This window comes from Rattus norvegicus, chromosome 6 (assembly GCF_021556685.1).
Source record: "Rattus norvegicus strain SHRSP/BbbUtx chromosome 6, alternate assembly SHRSP_T2T, whole genome shotgun sequence".
Classification (NCBI taxonomy): Eukaryota; Metazoa; Chordata; class Mammalia; order Rodentia; family Muridae; genus Rattus; species Rattus norvegicus.
In genome coordinates this window covers 11,982,871-12,010,528 of record NC_141539.1, presented here as the reverse complement: position 1 = coordinate 12,010,528, position 27,658 = coordinate 11,982,871, and the positions used below count along the sequence as shown (strand labels likewise).

Here is a 27,658-nt window from a genome sequence, read left to right as displayed (position 1 = left end):
GCCCAGAGTGAGCACTGCAAGCGTTGCTGGCCTCATGGATAGAATAGGGGAAGGAAGGGACAGGGCTCTAGAGGGTCATCAAGGTACAGGTACTACACACATGGTATTGGTGAAGCCAGAGCCAGGGCGCCATCCGGTCAGCACAATGACCACATCTCCCTTCTTGAAGAAGCCTCGGGCCTTGCCAACATTCATGGCCAAGTTTACACGAAGGCCAACATCCTCAGCTCAGGCATCCTGTACGCCATCCTTACATAGCACAGGAAAGATGGCACGGTCCAGATGGGCCTGGCGAGCCGTCTGGGGATTGCGCGTCTCAGCAATGATAGGAGCCCTCAGGTGGTACTGGGCCACTTGGTGAGCACTCCTGCGAGACTTGGTGAGCGCGATAATAGCCCCACTGCAGCACTTGAAGGAGGCCTCCATGCACCCACGGTGGCAGCTTCTGTGGGATCATTGGTAATGGGCACCAGGCGGCTGCGGAGTTCCTCGAATAACTGCAAGTGATTGATAGCAGCGTCTGCCTCTCGGGCAATCAGGTGCTGTAGGCGAACAACCTCCAGAGGATAGTCCCCTTTGGCTGTTTCTCTGGACAGCATGATAGAGTCTGCATCATCACTGCCTTCAGCTCGGGTGGGGCGGGGCTTCTTGATCATGCTCTCCAGCAGCTGTGTGGCACAGATGACAGGCTTTCCAGCATGGTTGCATCGTCCAATCATCTTCTGAGCCAGGAAGACCTTCTCTGCAGGAATCTCAATGCCCAGGTCACCACGAGCCACCATGATCCCATCACTGGCCTCCAAAATCTCATGAAACCTGCGGACACCTTCATGGTTCTCGATTTTGCTGATCTTGATGTTCTTGCCCTTCTCTCCCAGGACCTTCCTAACTTCATGTACTTACTCTGCCTTGTGGATGAAAGAAGCAAACAGAATGTCCACATCCTGCTCCACCCCAAACTTCAGGTTCTGGATGTCCTTTTCTGACACGCCGGGGAAGTTCACAGCAGCACCGGGCAGGTTCACGCCTTTCTTGCTGCCCAAGGAGTCACCATTCTCCACCTCTGTCACCAGGTAGTCGGCACCTTTCTCCTTCACCTGCAGAGAGATGAGCCCATCGTCCACGTAGACCTTGCAGATGTTCTTACAGTCCAGCCACAGGGTGTTCTAGCCGCACTTCTCCATGTAGGCATTGCCCAGGGTGATCTTCAGCGTGGCTCCCTTCTTCAGCTCCACCTATGCAGTGCCACTGCCCTTGATGAGTTCAGTTCGGATCTCAGGTCCCTTTGTGTCCAGAGCCACCGCAACCGGACGGTAGAGAATGCAAAGCTTTCTGTGGCTGCACGGACATTCTTGATGGTCTCTGCATGGTATTCATGGGTTCCATGAGAGAAATTCAGCCGAGCCACATTCATCCCAGACTTAATCATCTCCTTCAGCATCTCCATATTGGGAAGCAGGGCCAATGGTACAAATAATGCCAGTGTTGCAGGCCGTGATAGGCGGGGAGTCCACGTCCAGGCGGCACATGTGTTCCAGGAAGATGTCAGCCATGGCTGCATGGAGCTGCTGGGTCTGAATGATTTGCTGTGTGGCTTGGGCATGGTTCCTGATGTCCTCGGGCATACTTCAGGTCCCGTTGAGATACCTAAAGCAGGTGTCTGTTGGGTCAGGGCGCGCTGCTTCTGCATCACATGCCTTTTTCAATTTCACTTAAAACCCCCTTTTGATTTGAGGTACAGATTTTTTAATCTCCTTGACTGAAGTTTTGCATACTTTAAAAAAATTTTTTTATTTGTATGTCTGTTTTATATGTGTATGGCTGTATGCCGCATGTGTGATGGTGCCCAAGGAGGTCAGAAAAGGGCACTAGACCCCTGGAATTGGAGTTATGGATTGCTGTGAGCTGGTATGTGGTTGCTGGGAATTGAACTGGGGTCTTCAGCAAGAGCAACAGGTAGTCTTAACCACAGAGCTAGCCCTCCAGCCCCAAGTATTTGCTTGTTAAAATGTTGTCATATTTTGATTTTTTTCAGGTAGGTTGTTTTTATTCAGAAACACAACTGACTTCTGTGTTGTTGTTGATTTTGGTTTTTGGTTTTTCAAGACAGAGTTTCTCTGTGTACCTTGGCTGTCCTGTAACTTTCTTAGTAGATTAGCTGGTCTCTAACTCAGAGGTCCTCTTGCCTCTCTCTCCTGAGGCCGGGAACAAAGGCATGCGATACCACCACCTGGATCACAATTAACTTTAAAAAATTGATTTGAATCTAAAACTTTATAGAACTCACTTACTCATTTTTTGTGGCCTCTGCTGTTTTCTGTTTGTCAGTTCATATCATTTGCAGAGAGAGATAACTTTGCTTTCTCATTTCTGGTTTGTATGTTTTTGTTTCTTTTTCTTAGATGATTTTGCTAGAAGGCCTGGTTTGATATTGAACAGGCATGGTGAGAGATGGGCCCTTACCCTATAGAAGATCATGGAGGAAAAGCTTGTAGATCCCCCTCTTATGATGTCAGCTATAAGTTTTCACAGTCCTTAAACAATTTTTTGTTTATTTTTTATTGTGTATATATGTATGTCTTTGTGTGGGTCTATGCATGTGTGTGCAGGTTCCTGCAGAGGCCAGAAGAGGGAGCTGAGTAACAGAACTGAGCTCAAGGACTGTACTCTTAGTGTTGAACCATTTCTCAAGCCCCCGTTGTCTTTATTGTCTTAAGAGAATATCCTTTATTTGTAAACTGTTGCATTTTAAAAATTCACTTATTAATGTATCCATGTGTGTAGGCCAGAGGACAAGTTTCAGGTTGGTTTTCTTCTTCCACCCTGTTGAGTTAGGGACTTTGTTATTTCTGACATGCTATATATTCAGGCTAACTTCAAGAAGGATAGAATTGCAGATTCATGCTAACACATCTGGCTTTTTATGTGGATGGGTTCTGTAGATCAAGCTCATATAGTCAGGGTTATGTGGCAAGTACTGTTCCTGCTGAGAAATCTGGCTAACTTCTACTGTTTACTTTAGTCAAGAAAGGGTCGACCAGATGGCCTAGCAGGTCAAGTTGTGTTGTATGAATTACTTGAATCCCAGCCTGAAGTTCCTACCCAGCCTTTGTTCTATTGAGTTCCTGGATGAAAGACACACTCACAGCCTTTATATTTACAGTAAACCTTCATCAGCACAAGAGCTGGGCATATGCCTAGCTCCTTGCTATTAGAATCTACTTTCCTATTGATAACCCTGAATTACTACTTACTACTTACTATGATTCATCTGGGCTGCTCTTAACTGCAGTTGGCCAGCCCACAGGGCCACATTTTTTTTTAATGGCTCAACTAACTCATGGTAGCTTCTCTTCCCTCCTGCACCTTCTTTCTCAAGCCCACCAAACCATACTCTCTTGACTCTTAACCTATGGCCGCTGCTCCTCCTTCCTCTCTTCATTCTTCTTCCTCATGGTCCTTCTGCCCCCCAAGCCCATGAAACCTCAACTCTACCTATGTCTATTCTTCCCAGATATTAGCTATCAGCATCTTTATTCACCAATCAGAATTAATTTTGGGGTAGGGTCACAGGGAACCTTAATTGAGAAAATGCCTCTGTAAGACCAGGCAAGCCTATATAGAAAATTCTCTTAGTGATTGGTGGAGGAGGACCCAGCACACTGTAGGTAGTGCCATCCCTGGGTTGGTGTTCCTGGGTTCTATAAGAAAGCAGGCTGAACAAGCCATGGGGAGCAATCCTGTAGCTGTACCCCTCCATGGCCCCTGCATCAGTTCCTGCCTCTAGTTTCCTGCACTGCTTGAGTTCCTGTCCTGACTTCCTTCAGTGATGGACTTTGATGTGGAAATGTAAAGTCAAATAAACCATTTCCTCCAAAAATTGCCTTGGTTATGGTGTTTCCACATCACTAGTAACTCTCCAACATGTGGTTCATGTAGTAAGATTTGTATAAACTCAAAATGAGATCAGGACTTTGGTTGTGGAATAGAAAAAGGTACTTACAGATTTTGTACTTACAGATTTTAATATAGTTGAACCAGATTATTATGTTGAATATTTTTACATTATGCTTGTAGAATTGAATTCTTGCTGTAATTATAAAATTTATTGTTTTGAATTTAATGTTCCTAGAATACATCTATGGAATCTAAAATCGTAATACTTCATTTGAGTCAAAATACATATTTAATGAAAAGTTACTTGGTTATGAAACAAAATTGAATATTTTAAATTTTCAGGCAAGTTTAATGACATAGAGCTTGTGAACCTCATATTAAAATTAAGTGGGGCCTGCATAGAGCTTTACAGTTCTGTCAGTTCTGGCTTTTATTCTGAAGTCTATAAAGAAGTGTGTTCTCTTATAGCTTTGTTTGAATCCCTTAAACACAGAGAATTGTACTTTAGGAGTTTTTACAAGGGACTTAGGAGAGAAGGTTTGTTGCTGGTTTTCCTAAGGATTCAAATGCCAAGGAACAGTCTGTATCCTCACAGGCTTAAGCTGGAGCAGTGCCAGCTTTGCTCACTCCAGCTAATTATGACATTAGTACCTCTGAGTTCCTGCCACTCCAGTTGTTTGTCACTTGGCTTTTCTAACAGAATGCCTGCTAATGAGCCAAGCCATAGATGAGAGAGGATAAAAATAATTGTGAGCTTTGTTAACCATAGGCCATAGCCTCACTTCATTCACGTGGGGAGGAGGGTTATCTTTGAGCTATTTGTTGTATGTGGTGGAGCCATTCTAGCATCAAAAACAGACCTTGGGACAGTTTTCCTTGGTGTAGTATGTGAAAATAGAGCCATAATTAACATCACACTCAATACATACACGGCTGCATAAGTATGCTAAAAATATCCTGCCTTTATTAAAGGCAAAATGACATTGCTTTTAAAAATTACTTTTAATTTATTATGGCATTTTCATTCATGTATGTCATTGTCCTTTGCTGAAATTCAGCCCTCCCCTCTGCTGTCTCCATTTGAGTCCCTCACTGCAGTCCTGCCTTCTGTTGTCCTGTCAATAGTCAATACTCTTCCCTATGAAGATCTTCCTCCTCACTCATGGTCCCCTTCCGGTGTCACCACACACATACATGTCACAGACATGCGTGTGTGCACACACAGATTTTAAATCCTGGTATCCCCTGAGAGAAATCATGAATCATCTGTTAGTGTGAGTGTCTTTGTATGTCATGTAAGGACTTTTGAGTTCTAAGTGTTTCCTTGAAAATGTCAGAATTCCATTTTTCTTTCTAAAGTTCCATTGTGTACATGCACCACATTTTCTTTTTAAAATTTTATTTTTAATTATGTTTCTATGTCTGTATGTGGCTATGCATATTTATATGAGTGCAGATACCTGCAGAGGCCAGAGATACCAACTCCCCCTGGAGTCAGAGTTATAGGCAAGCTACTTGACATAGGCATAAGAAGTCAGGTCTTATGAAAGGGTAGTAGTCCTCTTACCGTGTCTCTACCCACTTACTGTGTTTCCCCCCCTCATGGCTGGTGTGTCTGGGCTTATGTGCTTTTTATCAATAGTACCATCTCTAATATGTTCTGAAAATGTTCTTTCCCAGGTGAAAAGTTGTTAGAACTTCCTTGACTGATCAGAGACAGTTTACATGTTTCATTATGGATTTCTGAAGTATAGTCTGCTTGACTTTAATGAGAGAGTTGGCATTGAAAGTCATTTAGTTGTGAAGTCTTTAAAGTTGCCAGGAAACTTCAATACTTTTCTCTTCAGATGGCACCAGTAGGTTTAGAATTCAACTTGGTCTAACATGACCTATTGAGAATATATTAAAAAATATAATTGACTATGATCAGAATATATTATATAAAAATTAATTTCAATAAAATACATTTAAAAATAAAATTACTGGGCGCTCAATGGTTAAGAGAACTGACTGCTCTTCCAGAGGTCCTGAGTTCAAATCCCAGCAACCACATGGTGGCTCACAAACATCTGTAATAAGGTCTGATGCCCTCTTCTGGTGTGTCTGAAGACAGCTACAGTGTACTCACATATGTAAAATAAATAAATAAATCTTTAAAAATAAAATTACCTATGTATGGCAATGTAAAGAGGCAAGTTCTAACGGCTGTGTCCCACCTTATTCTCTGCAGCATCGTTGCTGATCCCGGCTGGTAGAACCCTCCAGAGTTTTACGCCAGAAGACCTGGTATGTAGCTGTCCCTTTATTGAGGGGTGCAGGAGGTTGAGCACAGATGTAGTGTATGGCCCTCGGCTGGAGTGGGAGGAGATGTGGGGAACCAGAGTCTTCAGAGTCTTCTGGTTGTTAGCGTCTGTGAAGCCAAGCATCCAAGTTAGGACCGTCCTGAAATGAGAGTGTGCGGGGATTCATGTGCCACACAGTAGGACATACTTCGTGCCCCTTAGCTAGATAGTTTTGATGTATTTTTCCTCCTAGTTTTCTTTTCTTCAAGAGTAGAATGATGGTTTTTCATTAAGTGGAATATTTGCTCAATTTTTGTTTTTACTTTGGTGAAGGAAAATTATTTTTCTCTCTCTATGACTTGGAGGCAGATAATAAAATTTTATGTGTTTATAGAAATTGAGTAGTTTTCAGATAGAGAGGAACAATTCCTTTTCACATTTCCTTCCCATACTGTGGCATTGATGGTCATAATCCTTGATCTATTTCACACTGTGTTTTAGCCCATGGACTGCCTTTCTGGGATGTGAATTTTGGCGGGTCGGCTGATGGCCTCTATTAAGATGGCACTCCTGTGAGGGTCTGCTTGACAATAGCGCTGCTTTGACAAGAGATCAATGGGACATCTATGTCTGGGATTTTTGGAGACATCACTTTCCTTGATTACAGAAATACTATGTTATAAAAAATAAAAACAAATTCAGAAGCAAACTGTGAAAGAACCTACTCTTCAAAGATAACCATTGTAATTCTTTGAAATGTATTCACTTATTTCTTGAATGCTGTATTACCTTTCAGGGTACACAGTAGAATTGCTTTTGATACTGTTTCTGCCATCATTCTCCTCCCTCCTCCTTCACTTCCTTCTCCCTGTTTCCTTCCTTCTTTCCATGGTCTGTCTGCCTCCTTAACTAATAATGAAGAACTCTCTCTGCTAGTAAAGGAAGATCTGCCAGAGTAGATTGCCACAATTTAGTTAAGCATTATTTTGTTGATGGAATATTTACATTATTTCCATTTTCTCTTGTAGAATTATTGCTAGTTTTAATTTCACATGTCTCACTTGTTTGTGAGAAAATCAAGTCAGTTCCTAGAGGTCGAATTTCTGAGACACAGTGGTCATGCATATTTTAAATTGTGGCGTTTGCAAAATTGTACTCCCAAAGAGTCGTCCCCGTTGACATGCACTCTTGTACAAATTGTCCCAGAAAAGCAATTTCTATCACAGCCTCAACAGCACTGCATGTGGTTGGTGGCAGAGTAGAGTATGGCTCTTGTTTCAAATGGGAGAGAATTTATTTTGAGCCAAATGTTTGACCATAGGCTAAGAACATGGGTTCAGCCTGCCACGAGTGAGACGTTTACCATAGTAATGTTTATGTGACCTTTGATAGTCACAGAACAAAAGATACAAATCAATGTATTTAGTAAATACATGACAAGTACATCAGGCCGGCAGGTTAGGGAGAGAGGGGGGGGGGAGAGGGAGAGGGAGACTGTTGTAGATTTGGGGGTGCTATTTGAAGACACTCTTAGTTTCTTGGTTAGGGGGAAGCTAGTTGCCTCATTACAGGTTTCAAAAGTTCCACCTGTCAGTCAGGAAATGTTAGAACCATAGGTGGTATGGTCATAGGCAAGTGGGTGGGTGATATAGGGCTATTATGTGGAATAAGAAAAGTGCAAGAGAATTTTGGCTCTCAATCTGCAACATTCCAGCTCTCCACAACGATGAGATTCTAACTAGCCCTTCATTTTACAGAATCCTTGACAGCTATCTGGCCTTTTCAGGAACTTTTGAGATCTAATAGACAGAAATGTTTCTTTATCTTGATATAGTTGGTTTTTAAAACTCTAGGTTTAATTATGTAAAATTGTCCATTGTAGACGCATTATTCTATCTACTCTAATATGCTATCTACTTAAAAACAGCTAAAGATAAATTCATAGTCTGGAAGATTTTTGTAAACAGCCTTGGCTCTTACATTGGTGCAGGTGTGGCTGCGCATTGAGTCCCTGTCATAGGACTGTGCCCACCCTGGTCATTACGGCCCACCGGCCTCATAGCCACCACTGGCCTCATAGCCACCACCGGCCTCAGCCGACTGCTGCAGTGCAGTTTCCCTGGACAGAATGATCTGAACCAATTGTTAATGCGCTGTTTAGTCAGAGAGCTTAGCCTTCACTTAAGTGTAGTCAAATCGTGGTCCTCTTGAGGATCATGGCTTTGACTCCCTGTGATTGTGCGGGGAAAGACAGAATCCTGGCCCTTTATAAATTGTAATATCCACTCCTTACGCCTAGAATGCCAGCTGTGCAGCAAACTTCGCCTTTCCTGGCTATCCGATTCACGTCCCAGCAGGCATGGCCCTCCAGACGGCGTCCGGTGAGAGTTTTCCTAGGGGTCTTTGGTTTTAGCATGGACATTAAGTTATGTGATTTTTTTAAAAAAGAATTTTTGTTCTTTGAGAATGTCATATACATATTTAATGTATATTGATTGCATCAACCCCTCACCACCCCCCACTTTTTGAAAAGTTTCATGATTTGTAATGAATGTTTCACTAGAGGTGATAGGAACCTCTAATAACACTTTTAAAGTAAAAATAAAAACAGCAGCTGCCCTTGTTAGGGAAGCAGTGCACCATAGAAGACACTGAGCCTGGCCTGGGTCCCTTCTCATTCTCTCTCCTACTCATTGGAGACCTAGTATATATTGTCTACAATTCAAATTAGCTAGTTTAATTGTATTGTTTTTAATTTAAAAACTTAAATTAGGGGCTGGAGAGATAGCTCAGTGGAAGAGCACCTGTTCTTCTAAACGGCCTGGGTCTAATTCCCAGCCTCTACCTGCTAGCTCACAGCCACCCTTACTCCAGGGGATCTGACGCCCTCTTCTGACCTCTATTAGTAGTGCATGCATGTGGTGCACATTCCATCGATGCACGCACTCACACACATAAAATCAATCTTAAAATATTAACACAGCATTAAAATTGTGTATGTATTCACGTGTCTGTGGGGGTTGGGATATGCATGTGACCCAGCACATACGGATGTCGGGAGACAATTTGTGTCAGTTGGTTCTTTCCCTTCACTGTGTGAGTCCTGGGGACCAACCTGAGACAGTTTGCTGCCCCATTCGCCTCAACTTAAGCAACACACAGTGAAAGAGTGCATCTCTGACCAACCCCTGCCTCCTTTCTTACTCTGGAGTTCATGGCCTAGTGGATAGGAATGACTTGTGGAACCTTCTCTTGGTTTGAAACATGTGCTGGTCTTACTTGGGTTGCCAGAAGTTTAAGTATCTAATACAATGATAAAACCAGGTTCCTTTTGAGTTGTTTTAAAGGAAAAGGAAAAGAGGCTTAAAAGATCAAACTCTTCCTTTTGGATAGCTTTGTGTGATCCAAATCTGAAGTAACTGGAATACATTTCCCATGACTGCTTGTTAAAACTCCATTGTATGCCAGTAACATCATTTTTCAAATAGAGGAAGCTCATGGAGCTCCCTGAGGCTCATGCTGGCCTGTATGACCAAAATATGTCAGTTAAAAAATAGGGAGGAAAGGCTAGAGTTAAAGTAAAAGCAAATATATTTTTTAAAGTAATGGATATTCATTGCAGAAAATACAAATCTTAAGATAATTGAATAATTCCTAGTGACAACCACTATTAACTTACAGGCATCTACTGTCGGTTAGATTTTATTTTGCTCTTTGTTTCTTCCCAAGGAAATGTGAATTCTCTTGTACTGGGCTAGGGAGATGGCAGTGGGTAAGAGCGATTGCACAGGACCTGAGGACCCAAGTTTAAATCTCTGTCGCTCATGAAGAAAGCTAGTGCTGTGCGGGGCAGAGACAGAGGCTTATTGTGAGTGTCTAGCCACCAGCCTAGCTCCTGCCTCAAGGAAATAACGCTAAGAGCAGTAGCACTGGACACTGATGTCCTTCTCTTGTGTCTGTGAGCATACCTGTGACACTACACACACTTACACACATCGCGCACACATATACTCACACCACACAGAGACATGCACACATCTCACACCACACACACTTACACACTCATACACACAGATGCATAAACACACACACAACACATACACATATGCTCACACATTCATGTACATGCACACACACACTCAATACACCACATATAAACACACATGCTCACATACACATACACTCACATGTATACATACATGTGCACACATTCACACATATACATACGTGTATACACACAAACACACATACTTGCTCACATGCATACACTCACAGTTATACTATACCCATACATACACATATTGAAAGAGAATTGTACTTACTGTCTCATTTTCCCCTTTTTAAGGTCACCTTTACAAAGTCAATGTACCAGTCGTGGTGACACAGACTTCAGGGAGAGCAGAGATTCTCCAGCATCCGTTTCAGCAAGTCCTTCAGCAGCTTGGGCAGCCTTCAATAATACAGACCACGGTTCCAACATTGCACCCATGCTCTCTTCAAGCCGAAACTGAGAAATCACACAGAATGGAGACTGCGCTGCAACAGCCTACCGTTCTGCATTCCACTCCAGTGGACAGGAAACACACAGAAAATGCTACCAGCGAGAGGCGTGTTCTCCCTGGGAATGAGCTTCGGCCGCAGGAAAGCACTCAGTACATCAGCCTTCCAGGTGTGGGGTTTCCTCCTCAGGTCGCTCTAACAGAGTCTAGCCTGGAGCCAGTGCTCGGTGCCTCAGCAAACCTGACTCAGAATCTACATGGTGGTCCTTTCACACAGGGCCCTCCGGGCACTCTCCGCCACCACGTGCTTGACACACAGCTTCATAGCCTTAGAGACAGGATATATGGATGTGATTCTGTAAAGCAACTGAGGAAAATAGAGGAGCCCAGCAGCCTCCGTGTGTCAGAGAAGGTAGGGCTTCGTGTTCATAGGTGGTGGCCTGTGGTTAGAGTTTCTAGGTTTCTCTTTTGAGGTGTAAGATTAGTCAGAATTATGTATGTTACGTTTTTCCTGTAGAAAATTGTTTCTTTATTGTGGTGTCCTGGCTAATTCCAAATGTCAGTTTGAGTTAGGGGAAGAAGTAGGAGGTGAGTGTAATAAAGACACATGATATGAAATCCTGAACGAATTAATAAAATCATATATTAAAAGTCAATTTTTTTCTATCACCTCTGCAAACATAAACTCAGGGCTAATTCTACTTGTCCAGTTTAGTCTCGTGTAAATCCATGCCAGCTAATAGATTGTCGTTCTCCAGCACAGCGCCTATTCCACAGCAGGGGACGACTAAGGACTACCTGAGTGTTCATCTTCAGAGAGATGAAGATTTTTCTCCCTTCCTTCCCCTTTCCTGCCTTCTCCTCTTCTCCCCCATCCCCTTTCCTTTCTTTCCTCTTTTTTCCACCTCTCCTTCCTTTCTCCTTCCCGTCCCCTTTCTCTCTCCTCTCTTTGTCTTTCGTGTTGTTTAGGTCACACCCATGCCTTGTAGATGCTAGGCAGGCTCTGAGCTGCATCTCTGTCTGCTAATACTGGACGCAGTGTGTGCTGAGAGTTTAAGCGTCCGATGGCCTTGAGAAACGGCATGTTACGTTTGTGACTATTTCAGATGTTCATGACCCTTGTTCCAGGCATTGAGATTTGGTATAAAGAATTAAGATTAAAATCTGGGTTCTTGGTATTTTTCTCACATTTTCCACATAATACATACAACTTAGGAACTAAATACAAACAAAACTAAGAAGCGACGTGACATTTGGTTTTGAGATATAAGTGACTGAGCTCTGTTTTCTTCCTTTGGAAACATGGAGGCCTTTCCCCCTGGATCTTAAACAACCTGTGTATGTTTAAGGTTCAGTGGTCAGGGATGAAGTCTTCTCTATTAGTCGTCATGTATTTTATTGATTTTTTTTTTCTGAGAGGAGGAAGTAGTTTAGTTATGGGATGTTAATCAAGGACAGTTCAGGGGTCAATTTGAAGCATAGTAGGTTAAAATTCCAGCTTGACTATTTATGAGCAAGCAACAGAACGTTTCTCTCTGAAATTCAGGTAACCCTGGTGGAGTCCACACTTAGAGAATGAACAGAGGAGGCAGGGAGAGAGGACACAGCTTTGGGACCAGTAGCAAGCCTGCGGTTTTGGTATGCTTTGTGCTTGCGCTGTACTATGTAGAGTTGTGGCAGCGGCGGGTTTAGTCAGCAGGACCGGAAATGCTCAGCAGCTCCTGCCTGGGGCGTGGCGAGTGCACAGTGTGTTATCTCTTGCTCCCTCACCTCCCGGCTTCCAGAGATCTGTCCCTCACTTACCACACCATTTGCCTGCGACCTCGGAAGATGAGCAGTAACATCTTCCTGTGAGAATGCCTCCAGGGAACAAGATGTACCCTGCATGGGGCCAGAAATACCTAGAGTCCAGAGTCCCAGATGGAATGAGGGGGAAGGAGGAGGCCCAGTGACACGAGCTGTGTTCTCAGCTTCCTGGCAGCCAAGGCGAGCGGCCTCATCCACAGCGTACTCCCGTACTCCCGTTATCATGATGGTCTGGTTCATCCGAGGCCCAAGCCAGTGAACTCAAAGCTCTGAAACCATGAGGTCAAGTAAGTCTTCCTGGTAGTTGTCACTGTGACAGGAAGTCTGAGCAGCACACGTGACTGACGGGAGCAGCACACGTGACTGACGGGAGCAGCACGTCTGGGCCGGGGGCGTTACTGTCGTAGCCTGTTACTATGTAGCCAGTGCAGCCATATTGTGACAAAGAGAGATTTCATCCTGTCACCGAACAACTGTATTTATTGTACATGATTTAGTTGTAGATTGAAGGGTGGGTATTGAGTTATAATTTGGTTTCTTGTGCTTTCTGTTATTACCCTGTAATTTGAAGGTCTGTTTTAACAGTCACTGGAATAACAGTGATTTCTTACTTTGTAATGGTTGGAAGCTGGATTTGGCAAAGCTTTATTTTAAGGAATCCTGTTTTATTTGCTTATTGTATTACCTAGCCACAACACCCCACCCCTAAACACACACACACACACACACACCACACACACACACACACACACACACACACACACACACACACACACACACTTTAGACCCCTCAGTGGAGTGGAAGATCTTGCCCATTGTGCTCTGTTTTGCTCTAGAGAAGGAAGGCTGAAGCAGCTTCATTACATCGTCTGCAGCAGAACTGCTGACATTTTCCACATTCACACAGGATTTGTGGAAGAACGGACACTGACATTCCTTTAACGTTCAACAGGATGAAAATACCAGTTGCTTTGGAGGGCAGCTGGCATGTGATTTTAATTTCCATTCACACACTGACATCATTAAACAATTCCTGTGCTGTGAGCCTTTTTATTTTCAAGCTAGAAACTGACGTTGTAACATTGGAGGGCTGGCACTTGGTGGAGTTTGAGACCCTGCGTGCCAATGGAGCCTCTGAGGTGCTCCCTCCACAGTGTGGGTTTCTCTGAGTGGAGAGCCAGTTTCAGCATGTGGCCAGCACTGCTGCTAGGATGAAGGCAGTAATTCCAGAAGTCCTGTCACTGACATAAAGCTCAAAGACTTTCAAACCAAGGTTTTGAGTTATTTTCTCTAACACATGTATCAAAAAATGTGGACAAAGTATTAAATTCTGGATTTTTCCAGCTTTCTAAAGAACAGTACTGAAGCCAATGCTTAATCTCTGGGTAGATGTTTACTCTTTTTGGGAGGGAAGGAAAGCCCTTCATAACATTTCATTCGAAGGGTTTATTGGTGGGTGTGTGGCTACGTGAATGCTTGAGTCTTCCCATGCATTGCCCTCCAGCATCCATTATAAATGCAGTCAAACACTATTGGCTACTTTGGTTGTCTAGCCAGGACATGAGAGCCAGCGCCTGTCTGCACTTTCCAATGTTTGTTTCTAAAGACAGAAGTTGGAAATGGAAAAAAACAAGTAATAAATTTGAGTTTGTAATATTCCTTTTCTCTCAGAGTAAAAAGAGCTTCCCTAGTTTAACATAAACAGAATCTTATTTTAATTTAATTGGAACTGTCCAGGAGAGAGGACAGAGAGGGAGGGAAAGGGAGAGAGGAAGGGAGGAGTGAGAAGGGCAGTGGGGGGAGGAGGGTGGTGTGGATGGTGCAGACACCCATGGGAAGGCCAGAAGGGGAGGACATCTGAGTCCTGTTCCATCACTTGTCCCTTGAAACAAGGGCTCACTGAACTGCGAGCTTACTGTTTTTCAGTTAATGTGCTAACCAGTGAACTCATGACCAAGGCAAGTCTTATGAAGGACAACATTTAGTTGGGGCTGGCTTACAGGTTCAGAGGCTCAGTCCATTATCATCAAGGTGGGAACATGGCAGCATCCAGGCAGGCATGGTGCAGGAGGAGCTAAGAGTTCTACATCTTCATCTGAAGGCTGCTAGGAGACTCACTTCCAGGCAGCTAGGATGAGGGTCTGAAACCCCACACCCAGGGTGACACACCTACTCCTACAGGGCTACTCCTTCTAATAGTGCTACTCCCTGGGCCGAGCACATAGAAACCGCCACCGTAGGTTTATTAGCCTGCTCGGGAGCACCCTGTGCTGTGGTGTGCAGCAGCAGATCCACTGTGTGAGTGTAGCCTCAATTACCACTTGGGCACTCGGAATCTTCCTGGTTTTGGAATCTGAGTAGTAGAGGTTGAATAAACGTTGCTCTGTCATGAGTGGACGCATCTAAAACGCCCTGTCTAAAGCTGGTTCTCCAGAGCAGTTCATTTCCAGTGATAATTGTCCTGTGTTCTGGGCACTCTCTTCCCTACTTAATCCGTGTCTGCTTGTTTTTCGCCAGTACCTCATTGTCTTTATGGTAGTGAGTTGAAGGTAAGCTGGATATCAGAGGAGTCCTTCACATCTGTTCTTTTTCAAAACTATTTTGAATTTCTAATTCCTCTGTATTTCCGTATAAGTGTGATAATGAGATTGTTAACCCAAAAACAAATGAACAACAACAAAATGGAAACCCAGCTTCTGGGATTTCTTTTGAGCTGTGTTGATTGTGTGATACGCAAGTAAAGAACTGATAACCACAATCTGCTTAGAGTGACTGTTTCCTCGTGATTCTTTCTGGGCAGGGTCTGGGTGTCCAGGGACTTGTCTACTTCATCTACTTTCCCACTCTCTTTAAAGGTTTATTTGCAATATTCCCTGTTTGTGTGTGTCTGTGCACATGACTGCAGGTACCCGTGGAGGCCAGAAGAGGGCGTCAGGTCCCTTGGAGTTGGAGTTCTGAGTGTCTGAGCTGCCCAGTGTGGGCACTGGGAACTGAAAAGAGCAGTGCATGCTTTTAACTGCAGAGCCTTCTCTCCAGTCCCGCACGGCTTTGCACTGTGTTGGTGGATAGGTGTTGATAGCATTGAGTGACAGCTGCTTGTGCCCCTAAAGTCAGTGGTGATGTCCCCCGTTTTACTTGTGATTGCAGGCAGATGTCTTCCTCTTTCCTTCTTCAGTCTGGATAAAGAGTCTCCTATTTATCCATCTTTCTGAAAAACCAACTTTTGGTTTTATTGATTTCCTTCACTATTTCCCTATTTTCTATTTTATCTCTGTTCACTTTTACTTCTTTCCGATAACCTTGGATTTTCCCCCCCTTCCCCCTGGTGCTATAATGCATTAGATTAGGCTGTTAATATGAGATTAGTCTTTTAAATGTAAGCATTTACAACTGTAAATTTACCTTCTAGGTCCTGTAAATTTTGGGAAGTGTGTTACATGCCTTTCATTCCTTTTCAGACTTTGTTTGTTTGTTGAGAGCTCAGGCTGGCCTTGAACTGATAATCTTCTTGCCTCAGCCTCCTTCCTGAGTGCAGGACTTACAGGAACGTGTTCCATACCGAGCTGACCTTTTTTTAAAAAATCTTAAGATCTTATAATTTCACTTTTAACTCACTGGCTTTGAAAATATGATATTTAATTGTCACATGTTTTAGATTTTCTCTTTATGGATTTCTATAATTTATTCTAAATTATCTATTTTTGTAACTTTATTCACTGTTATTTCTAGTATCATGATCATAAAAGATGCTTACTGTGGTATTCTTTTCTTTCTGAATTTGTTCTGCATCCTCAAATACTTGATTGTTATTGTGACCTGAGAAAGATGTGTTGTGCTTTTGTTGTTTGGAGAATTCCTTTGTATCTCCATGTTGTTACTGTCCTCTTGACACAAACTAGAGTTGTCTTGAAAGAGGGAGCCACAACTGAGGAACTGCCTCCATTGACCTGTAGGGTTGTATCTGGGGCAGTTTCTTACTCCTAGTTGACATAGGTAGGCCTGGCCCACTGTGGGCGGTACCATCCCTAGGCATGTAGGCCTGGGCTGTATAGAGAAGGTAGCTGAGCAAGCCAGGGGAGGAGAACCAGTAAGCAGCATTCCTCCGTGATTTCTGCTCTGCTCTTATTTATGCTGTTGCCCTGAAGTGTAAGCCAAATAAACCTTTCTCTCCCACAAGCTGCTTTTGGTCCTGATGTTGATAACACTAACAAAATAAACTAGAAGACGAGTCTCTATGTCTCTATGTCCTGTAATCATAGTGTTAAGGTCAGTATTTGTCATTGATTTTGTCACACACCACTGATAGTCCCTTCCTGTCCTGTGCTGTCTCTGAGGAGTGGCAGTTCTTTCCTGTCTCTGAGGTGTGACAGTCCCTTCCTGCCCTGTGCTGTCTCTGAGGTGGACAGTCCCTTCCTGTCCTGTGCTGTCTCTGAGGTGGACAGTCCCTTCCTATCCCATGCTGTCTTTGAGGTGGATAGTCCCTTCCTGTCCTGTGCTGTCTCTAAGGGGTGACAGTCCCTTTCTGCCCTGTGCTGTCTCTAAGGGATGACAGTTCCTTCCTGTCTCTGAGGTGTGACAGTCCCTTCCTGTCCTGTGCTGTCTCTGACTTCCTTTCTTTTTGTTGTATGTTATTTAGCAGTTCTGACAATTGGTAGCATTTATAATTATAATGCCTGGTGTTTTGTTTTTTGTTCTTGTTGTTTTTGGACAGAGCCCTGTAGCTCTTTGGGCTAATATTTACGTGGCATTAATCTCTGCTCTTTGATTTTCAACCTATTATATCCTTAGATCTTCAGTTAGGGTCATGTCCATAGCAGACGGCTGCCTTTTCCCTCTGCAATCATTTTGCATTCTGTATGCGTTGTTTGGGAAATGCTATGATTTGGACAGAGCTGGCCGTAGGAGCTTTTGAAAAGGGAAGATGAAACCAGTAAGGTTCTAGAGTCCACCTCAGGATAGGTTCCTGCTGAGCGCCGAGCAGAGATGGTCCTGAGAGTCCACATCAAATTCTGTTGTGAAAAAAAAAAAATGACTTGGCTCGGCCCTAGGCTCTGGTCTGTCTCTTTTCCACATGGTCCCTGTATTGTGGCTCCCTGCGCCTGTGACATCCTTATCAAAGCCACGCAGGGTGCTAGCTCCTTTTGAAGTCCCAGAGTCATGAACTAAATAAACCTTTTCTTTATAGATTTCTCATGCTTAGTCATTTTGTTAGAACAATACAAAATGGGTTGATCGAGATAATTTAATCCATCTGTGCTTTAGGTAATTATTGATGGGGATAATTACTTAAATGGTAATTCTCCGTTTTGTTACTTGCTTTCTGTGTATCTTACGTTTTTCCCTCTGATTCTGTCTTTGCTGCCGCCTTTTCTGTTTAATTGGCATTCTTGTATTGATGCATTTGATTTCCTTATCATCCCCACTGTGTGATATTCTATAGCCGCTTTCCTCCTGGTTATTATGGGGATTAAATATACCATCTTCACACAACACCAAGCCCTTTGAGTCTGACTGGAACAGATGCAGCCACACAACAGGCTTCTCCTTCACAGTTTGGCCATTCTCTACTTTTCCTTTCTGTCAGAGGTTGTATTTGCACAGACACATTAATGCAGATGTATGCATTTGCCTCCTAAGTCCTAGAGAAGGCAAAAAACGCATTGAGCTAAAACTAATGAAAGACCCCAGCTTAGCAGCAGTAACGCCATGGTTCAGGGAAAGGTTAGAACACTGAGTACACAGCGGCTGCCAAGCAGGATATGTTTGGTTGAAGGCCTGGCAACAGGACGACTGCGGTTGAGCACCTGACAATGAGAAAAGCCCCGGGAGAGGTCCCACACCCTGGTGGGGGGCCGAGTCAGCCGTTATGTTCCAAGAAGGTAGCTAAGAAACTTGCCCCCAGGCTGAACCCTTGGGGGGCCGAGTCAGTCCTTATGTTCCAGGAAGGTAGCTAGGAAACTTGCCCCCGGGCTGAACCCTTGCCACATTAGAATCCACCAATTATATCCCTGTAACCATGCATCTGCTTCTGTATGCTTGCTTCTGCTCCCCAGAATCCTATAAAAAGCCCATCCTTGGTTCCGTGGGGCGCGCCAGTCCCCCGAGTGACTGAAGCGCCCACAGGTGCCTGTGTATCCCGACAATAAACCAAATCCTCTTGCTGATTGCATCCTGTGGTGTCTCGGTCTGGTCATTAGAGTTGGAGGGTCTCCATCCCGAGGGAAAGTTCTCCCTGAGAGCTTTTCACTATGGTAGTGCAGGCTTCTGATCTGCTGCTGTCAGCTTCCCTTCCTGGAAAACAGTCTTAACCTTGTTTCTCTTACTAGCTAACCCAAAGGGTTTCTGGGAGAACCCCTTCACCTTTGACCTGGGAATGTTTTCCCTTTCCCTCTTGTCTAGGATGGCAGGTGAACTTAATGCAAGGTGAGGGGGAGGTGTGGCAGCCTCTATATAAATCATTGATTGTCACTGGGACAGAGATTGGACAAATCCTTCCCTATTTTAAGTACTTTAAATACATCATCCCAATGCATTCTGCCTTTTGGTATTTTGCTAGAAAAGTGGAAAAAGTGTTATTGAATGTAGAAAGATGCTCTTCTTACCACTTCAAATGGTACTGGCTAACAATTCCAGTTTCTAATTATTTATGCTACTGAGTAGGCATACAATTGATTTTTTTTAAATGATCTTATATCCTGTCACCTGTTAAAACCAGGTAATTTTGTATAGTCTTTGAACTTGTTTTATACAGTTAAAGTGAAAAGAAACAGCTTAATTGATTCCTGTCAACGTCTTGTTTTTTGTTTTTATTTTACATTATGCTCCTGACTTCTAGTACAGAAATGGACTAGAGAGAGCCAGTAGTTTGCTCTTGGTCCTCAGGGAAAGCCATTCAGTCTTCTTAGCAAGTGCTGCGCTGACTGTGGCTTCTGTTAGGTGCCTCTTACAGGGGGACGAAGTTTCTTTCAGTGAGAGGGTGCAGAGAGTTGTCTGTGCTTGCGCAGAGGTTGTGAGGAGGAGGCAGAGGCAGGGCAGTCTGACTGGGGCCAGCCCTGTCTACATAGTCAGTGCTGCAGAGTGAGAGCCTGCCTCAAAAAGCCAAGGTCATCAAGAGACTTTAGGAGATACTTTGGAATTGTTGAACTTTCCTCATGCACTGAAATCACATCTCCCCTCATTCCTCCCTCCCTCCTTTATCCTTCTCTCCCTCATTCCTTTCTTCCTTCTCTCTCCCCTGCTGGCTGAAGTGATTGATTCACCTTCCACTGCTCCCTCCCTTTTAAAGGCATCCTCTCGATGAAACTTCTTGAGCCATGCTGTGTGGTCTTCCTTTTAAATGCTTGGTTCAGTTTGCTAAAATTTCACTGAGACATTTTGCCTTGTTTTCAAGAAGAATACTGCTATCTCTCCATTTTTTTTCCTTCCTTGTAGTGGATTTTAAGGTAGTAGGAGTTTTGTAAAATAAGTTGAAACTTATCTATACATCATTTCTTTTCTGAGAAAAGAATGTGACCTCCTAGATCCAGACTTTTTCTTTGTGGAGGCAGATTGTATGTATGTATGTGTTTGTAATATTTTCCCACTAATTTATTTATTAATTCATTTTACATCTCTATTGCAGCTTCCCCTCTCTTAGTCCCCCCTCATACATTCCCCCCTCACACAGCCCCTCCTCCCAGTCCCACCTCACACAGCCCCTCCTCCCAGTCCCACCTCACACAGCCCCTCCTCCCAGTCCCACCTCACACAGCCCCTCCTCCCAGTCCCACCTCACATAGCCCCTCCTCCCAGTCCCACCTCACACAGCCCCTCCTCCCCTATCCCCCCTCTCGAAGGGGAAAGTTGTGGGGCAGATTTTAACTGTAGATTATTTTACTTTAGTGTTTCTCTTAGGTCATCTGGTGTTTCTTGTGTAAACTTTGATAGTTTTATTTGTTGTTATGATAGGAATTCATTCATTTTATCTACTTGTAAGGTTTATTGTGACAAAGTTAGCAGTACTTTTTTTTTTTATCTTTTAAATGTTTTTAGGACCTGCAGTGACATCCTTTTAATCCTTTTAGCAGTCCAAAACTCTGGTATCTTTTATGTTCAATTTTACCATTTTTCTTTAAATGAATGGTTATTGGTCTTGATTTTCTTTTCTTTCTTTCTTTTTGTTGTTGTTGCTATTTTGTTTGTTTCTTTTTTATTGTTTCCTTCATTTTGCTTTGGGCTTAATTTGACTTTTTGCTTTAGTTTAAGTTGAATTATTGAGCCACTGACTTAAGATTTTTATAATTATTGATATATATATGTATATCTATAATATTCTATACATGTCAATTAGGCCGTATAGACTGCATGCATTGGTCAGGCCCTCTGCATGGTTCCTGGTATTACTGTAAATGTTCCTGTTGCTTGCTAGGAAGAGCTGCAGCTGTGAATTTAGGGAGCTTTAGTGCGTTATAAACATAGGCGCTGCTGCTGAGACACACCCGAGACCTGCTTTAGATTTACATATTTTTGAGACAGTAGTAATAGTGATGGCGGACGCACAGGACTGGGATCGCTGCTCTCTTCTCAGACTGACTGTTTCGTTTTTAGATAATCTTGTGTATCTTTTGTAACATGCTGTGTTCTGACACAAATGCCGTCATTTTAGCTTTACTTTGATTAGTGTTTGCATGGTACTGGTTGTCTCTTCTTACTAAGATATTTTTATATTTAAGTTATTTTGTTATGTGTGATATGAGTGTCCCAGTGTATGTGAGAGATCAGAGGACACAGGAGTAGGCTCCTTCCTTCTACCATGTGGTCCCAGGATCAAACTCAGTTTGCCAGGCTTGGCGGCAGGCCCCCTTTTCCACTGAGCTTCTCACCAGCCCTCTCCTTAGATACTTTTAACTGATTTGTGTTGAAGTCCTGTCATAAATTGATACCTTAAGACGTAAAATTGTGTTTGACTGTACATCTCAGAGAAAGTGTATTTGTTCAAGTCATAATAAAGTGTCTTAGGCCCTATTAGAAGTCTTCCTTTTTTCAGGGACCTTGAAGATTCCCCAAATTCCTTAGGTCGATAGGTGAAGGCTATCCTTTCTGAGCCCTTAATTTGTACCTGTGCACCTAACCCGGAGAGCTGAAGTGGTCTATTGTTAGATAATGGCTGTCCGTGTGCTTCCCAAAGAGCCAGCATGTCCATGTGCTACCTTACAGCACCTGGTGTTCATTATCAAGGTTTCATTTTTGCGACATCGGCTTTGAGCTCACAAGGTCCTTCTGCCTCAGCCTCCAGAGTGCTAATATTTGAGGTATGGACTTCCATTAGTTTTAAGATTATTTTCATTTATTTTTAGTCATAAAATAAATTAAATCCACATAAAATCATTTTATCATGAGAAAAAATAATGGAAGTATATGTTAATCATCTCCACTAAAGAAATGAGTTTTGAAAAATCACTTCTCATTCAGAACTCTGCTCATGTTGGGCATGAGGCCCTTTTAAACATATTACACATCTCGTGGCCTTGGCCGAATGCATTTAACCTAATTTCCCCCATCCTCATATAGGTTAAAATACCGTTTAAGCCATGTCTGTAATGAAGATTCCTTATTTATGTGCATACATTTTGATTAGTTTAAGGGCCTGATTTTGTCAAAAAGGATGAGAATTGTGCTGTAAATTCTGTGGTATTTATGGGTACATAAAATAGCTCTTCTCATTAAGACACTTGAAGCTCTGGGGAGCTCTCGCCCACCTGTGACAGGCGAATGGGAAGACATATGCTGCACGCGAGGCGAAGCCTCTGTAATCAAACTTGGGCTTTAATTCCATCTCATTCTTTGCTGCCTTTGTGGTCCTGTAAACCATAGTGTCTTATCTCAGTGTGTTGCAATTAGATTTAAATTAGAAAATGCCCATAAAACACTTACCAGATGCTTGTTAGCTCCGTTTGGAAGAGAATAATAGAAGTAAAAGTCACCTGTGTAGCCAGGGTACATCTGTCATCACTATCCATTTCTAGAATGTTTCCATCCTCTGAAGGAGAGACATTAGATCATACCTATGGTTTGAATGAAAATGGCTCCCAGAGGCCATAGGGAGTGACACTATTATGAGGTGTGACCTTGTTGGAAGAGGTGTGGTTTTGTTGGAAGAAGTGTGTCATTGGGGGTAGGCTTTGAGGTCTCAGATGCTCAAGCTGGTCCAGTGATTTTCTTGCCGCCTGCTGATCCAGATGTAGAACTCTCAGCTACCTTTCTAGTATCATGTCTGCGTGCACGCCGCCATGCTTCCCACCATGACCATGACAGACTGAACCTCTAAACTGTAAGCCAGTCCCAATTAAATGTTGTCTTTTATAGCTTTTGCTGTATCCAGACTGTTTCTTCAGAGCAATAGAAACCCTAACTAAGAACTACACTCCCACCCCTCTCTCCTTCCTAGGCCTTGGCGGTCTTTGTTTTACTTTTGTCTTTATGAACAGTTCTAAAATAGGCACCTCAGGTTAAGTGAAGTAACGAAGCAGTTCTCTATTGGTCCCTTTGACCACATAGTCCCTTAAAGTCTGCATTCATTTCTTGAGCACTCCACTGTCCTTTCTACATCATTTGGTTGCCACTGTAATCAAGCACAGTAGTTAGGATTCAGCAGGACATGTGTCTAAAGGCATATCCGTGAAGGCTGGCAAAAGTGAGAGCTGTGAGCTCGCTTGTTGCTGGTGTCTGGTAGTATGTTTACTTAAAACCAAACAATCTTTTTTTGTTAGAAATGCTAAAGATATCCCAGAATCCCATGTTAAGGGACAAATCTCAGAAGGCAAAGAGATAAGTTTAAATGGCCCCTTGTGTGGTATTTGGCCAATCATTCACAATCCAGATTCAGTGTTTTAATGCCTCATTTAGCTTGAAGAACTTGACCATGTCTCTTCTGTTTGCAGAGTTGTACTTCTGAGAGGGATCTGAATATTCAGGTAACCGATGATGATATTAATGAAATAATTCAAATAGATGGAACCGGCGATAACTCTTCTGCTGAAGAGGGGGGAAGCATAAGGGATGCAGATGAGAATGAATTTCCAGGGATCATTGAAGCCGGCGACCTTAAGGTACTTGAGGAAGAAGTGGACAGCGTATCAAATGAAGATTCAACTGCAAACAGCAGTGACAACGAGGACCATCAAATAGACGCCCTAGAAGAGGTGAGGCGGGCGCTCCTCTGAGCTGAGTCTTGGCTTATTAACTGAGAGGATTTGTGCTTCCCTGTACCGCACAGCCGGATACATTTCTGATTAAGATTAACCTTGTCTTTGCTCTTGTAAAATCAGAGTGATTCATATGCAGGACTCGTAACCTTTCAACTTTAAACTGTAATTCAAATGGGTATTAAGTGGTTAGGTATTGGATTTATGTTTGTTGCTTTTTAAGTTGTCTTGGTAGAAGGCTTGGGAGAGGCAATCTTTGTCCTCTATCTAATAAGTGTGATGATGTTTGGGTAGAATGTGGTATTGCATTTGTGAGGGCTGTTGATGTGCACTTGGGGTTGCACATGACATATCTGCCTGTGGTAACTCATGTCCTATCCGAGTTACCCTCTTTACTAGATTGGTACCAGAGATGAGAAAACTGAGACATGGGGAATTTGCCCAAGGTCAGCATGAATTATCAAGTGGTCAAGCTGGAAGTCAAAGTGAGGTTGTTTGACCTTAAAGCAGAAATACTATTCTGTCTCTTCAGGTCCCTCTACTTCTAAGTCTTTCTATCTTTACAAAAATTTGAGGCATCATGAAATCCCTTAATGTGATCATCTTTCATCTTTAGGATCCCCTAAATTCTGGAGATGATGTCAGTGAGCAGGACGCGCCAGACCTGTTTGACACAGATAATGTAATTGTCTGTCAGTATGATAAGGTACTGTGCTCACATCTTGGACTGTGAGTTTATTAATTGAACTTATACTGGGAGGTTTATAAAATAGTGTGAAATATGATGGAGAATTCTCTGGTTCAAAGTCAAGTGACTCATGAAACAGCTGTTTAATTCTGTAAAGGATTTCTTTGTGTATGTGTACATCGTGTGCACATTTGTGTGGGTGCACATGTGTGTATCAGTGCGCATGTCCATGTGCATGGAGGTCAGAGGGTAACCTCTGCTGTTATTTCTTAGGAAATGTATATATATATATATATATATATATATATATATTTTTTTTTTTTTTTTTTTTTTTTTGGTTCTTTTTTTTGGAGCTGGGGACCGAACCCAGGGCCTTGCGCTTCCTAGGCAAGCGCTCTACCACTGAGCTAAATCCCCAACCCCGGAAATGTATATTTTAATTTTACAGACAGGGTGTTTTTGTTGGCCTGGAGCTAAGCAAGTGGTCTAGGCTGGCTGGCCACCAGCTCCCAGTCTTCCTGCCTGTGTTTGCCTTCCCCTGCACTGGGATTACAAGTGTGCACCACTCTGCCCAGCTTCTTTTAATGTGGATCTGGGTCTCAAACTCAGGTCCTCATGTTTGTACGGCAAGCGCTTTTATCTACAGCCCCGTTCTGTAAAGTTTTGAGGGTGTATTTTGGATCTTCCGTTGTGCATGTATGGGATCGTGACTCTTGAAAGTGATCATCTGTCCCTATCCCCTTCTCAGTGGTTCTGGGGACTGTCACACATGTAGGCAAGTGCTTTGTCACACCCCAAGCCCCATTTGGCTGTGCCTATCAGCCCCTAAGTGATAATCTTCGTCCTAAGAAGGTAGCAGTCTTATTCAAACACAGCATTTCTTACAGAATAAAAAAAAAAATCACACATGGTAAGATGGCAGGCTAACCAGGTATGAGAATAGTGTGACAGATAAAGCAAATGCTGATAACACAGGAATCAAACTGTAAGCTATGTGGCAGACAGAAAGGCCTACAGCAGCAAGGAAATACAAGGAGTTATTTGCTGTTGGGACTTTTCATGACCTGTCGTGGGTGATGCTGGCCTTTGACATGGGGCTTTATGATTTGTACTGCAGGGATAGGGACAGGAGGCAGGCATTCAGAGTGCAGCCTGGCACTGAGCAGAGAAATAAAGGGATGATGCCTGTGCATGGGACATTCTCACGAGCATTGTCTGGGATGCCCACATCTCTGCTACTTCCTGTCACATGACATTCAGATCCGTGGCAGCCTAACATTCATGAAGTGAATATTAATATCTTTGGTGTTTTTAATCATAATTTGATATACATGAAGGAAACAGAAAATAGTGTTTTTAATTGATATATATATATATATATATATATATATATATATATATACCATTTCTTTACAAAATCACCTTATTCTTTCTAACATGTTATATAGATAGAAAAAAAATTATCAGGCTTTGGTTTCCTTCTTTATTAAAATATCAGCTCTTCAAAGCAGGAATTGTTTTTACTTTCATAATACATTAAAGTCTACAGTCATCTCTGCAATTTTCTCTGTGGATTCTACCAAGTGGATTGAAAACATTTGAAAAATTACATGTCTGCTGAGCATATGCAGACTTAGTTTGGGTCACTATTTTTCAACAATTAAGTATTACCATTACTTCAAAGCATTTGCATTGCATTGGCTGTTATGAAAACCTAGACATTATATAAATCTTCCAGGAGGATGGAATAGGTTTATGTAACACACAAAACCCTGTGTATAAGGGATTTGAGCAGTCCCCAGACCTGGGTCTAAGTGGGGCTGATCACTGACACTTTGCCAAGGAGAGACAGTCCTCACAGTGAGTGTACGGATGACTGACCGTTCTCTAGTCCTTGTGTTAGTATTTGACTTATGGGGACTTAAATGTGTAGTGGTAAATATTAAAAACTGAGGTCACCATCCCATGTTATTGCCACATGGCATTCACTGCGTCCTTTTATCTCAATCAGCAAAAAACATCTCAACCCAACTCGCTGAGTTCCCAATTTCCATCCCGTGTTGCTGCTGGCTACTCTCTGTGCCCTGATCTCACCATCCATCTAATTCCCAAGGCGGGTCGCTGTCACGCTAGTTCTATATAGCGTCTGCCTATCTCGAGGCTCTCTTGCCGCAGACTCTGCTCACGTTCCCAGCATACGCTACCTGTGGTTATAGTCACAACTCCCAGTAACCCATTAACATCAAAACTCAGTAGCCTGTAACTTATCAGATTTGGATCAGTAATTATTATTCCACAAAACATCTACATAATAAACAATAAATTAATATTGATATAAATTGTCCACCTACATAAGACAAATTGTCCTATAAAATTCCATCCCTTATAAAATACTCATAACTGCCGGTGGCCCTTTAAGGCCACACAGATCTGGGTCGTCCTTCTCTGCCTCCATCTTGGCTCTTCTTCCTCCTTCTTCTCCCAAACTCTGTGCCCGCCTTACGTATTCCCTGTCCAATCACAGGCCTTGCCTTATCTTGTGCCTGCCCTCACCCGCATAGAGACACCGTCCCACACAAATGTTTGCTGAAGGATGATGGGCTATCTTGCGAAGGTCTTACATACAAGGCCAGCATAGTCCAGTTTGCTGCTTCAAAGGATATAAGCGATCATTTAGCTTATGGACTCAGAGCATCTTTCTCTTTCCAGATTCACCGGAGTAAGAACAGATGGAAATTCTACTTGAAAGATGGAGTCATGTGCTTTGGAGGGAGAGACTATGTGTTTGCAAAGGCCATTGGTGAAGCCGAGTGGTGAGCACCAGAGGCTCGGTCCATCAGCTCTGTGAACCCACGTGGGACTACTATATTGTATGTGTGACCCACATTCTTATTTTATATGTGGTCCATCGAAGAATCGATTTTACTTTTTTGTTCACTATATGGAATTAAATAAAGTATAGTTCAAATGCAGACACACATTTACAATGTTATGTTTATTTTGCTTTCCATTTTAGCTGGCACCACCACCATTATCCTGTTTTTGCAAAGCATAATTGCACTGGGTGTGACGGCACTCAGCTGTGTCCCACTTGTCACCACAGCCCCACCCACACACCCTCACACCCCTCATTTTTAAAAAGTGCAAACGAAATCTATGTAAATTTAAGCAAAGTGAAGTGCAATACTTTTCTCCGCGTGTCCCGATCTGTTGGTAGGATGGCGGTGACTACAGACAGAAGTAAGTGCTCACTAAATTATCTTGAATTTGGTGCTCTCGCACCTGTCCCAGATGGGCCTAAGA

General features: G+C 43.0%; 1 protein-coding gene and 1 pseudogene across 12 annotated transcripts in view; one reads left to right on the top strand and one right to left on the bottom strand.

Annotated features, from left to right (window-relative positions):
• Gtf2a1l (general transcription factor 2A subunit 1 like) overlaps positions 1-27,335 on the top strand; it is a 78,215-nt gene extending 50,880 nt beyond the window's left edge. For 6 of the 12 annotated variants that reach the window (XM_087553611.1, XM_087553610.1, XM_087553608.1 and 3 more), the window contains 6 exons: positions 6,128-6,183; positions 8,479-8,560; positions 10,525-11,090; positions 23,404-23,664; positions 24,284-24,373; positions 27,065-27,335. In XM_087553611.1, coding sequence (XP_087409737.1) covers positions 6,128-6,183; positions 8,479-8,560; positions 10,525-11,090; positions 23,404-23,664; positions 24,284-24,373; positions 27,065-27,172 — 1,163 coding nt within the window. In that variant the 3' untranslated portion in view covers positions 27,173-27,335. Of the gene's footprint in view, positions 1-878; positions 1,074-6,127; positions 6,184-8,478; positions 8,561-10,524; positions 11,091-23,403; positions 23,665-24,283; positions 24,374-27,064 lie in introns of all 12 variants that reach the window. The other 6 variants (XM_087553615.1, XM_087553614.1, XM_087553616.1 and 3 more) reach the window with 3 other exon arrangements.
• LOC148005029 (pyruvate kinase PKM pseudogene) lies at positions 79-1,612 on the bottom strand (annotated as a pseudogene).
• Positions 27,336-27,658: the final 323 nt, after the last annotated feature.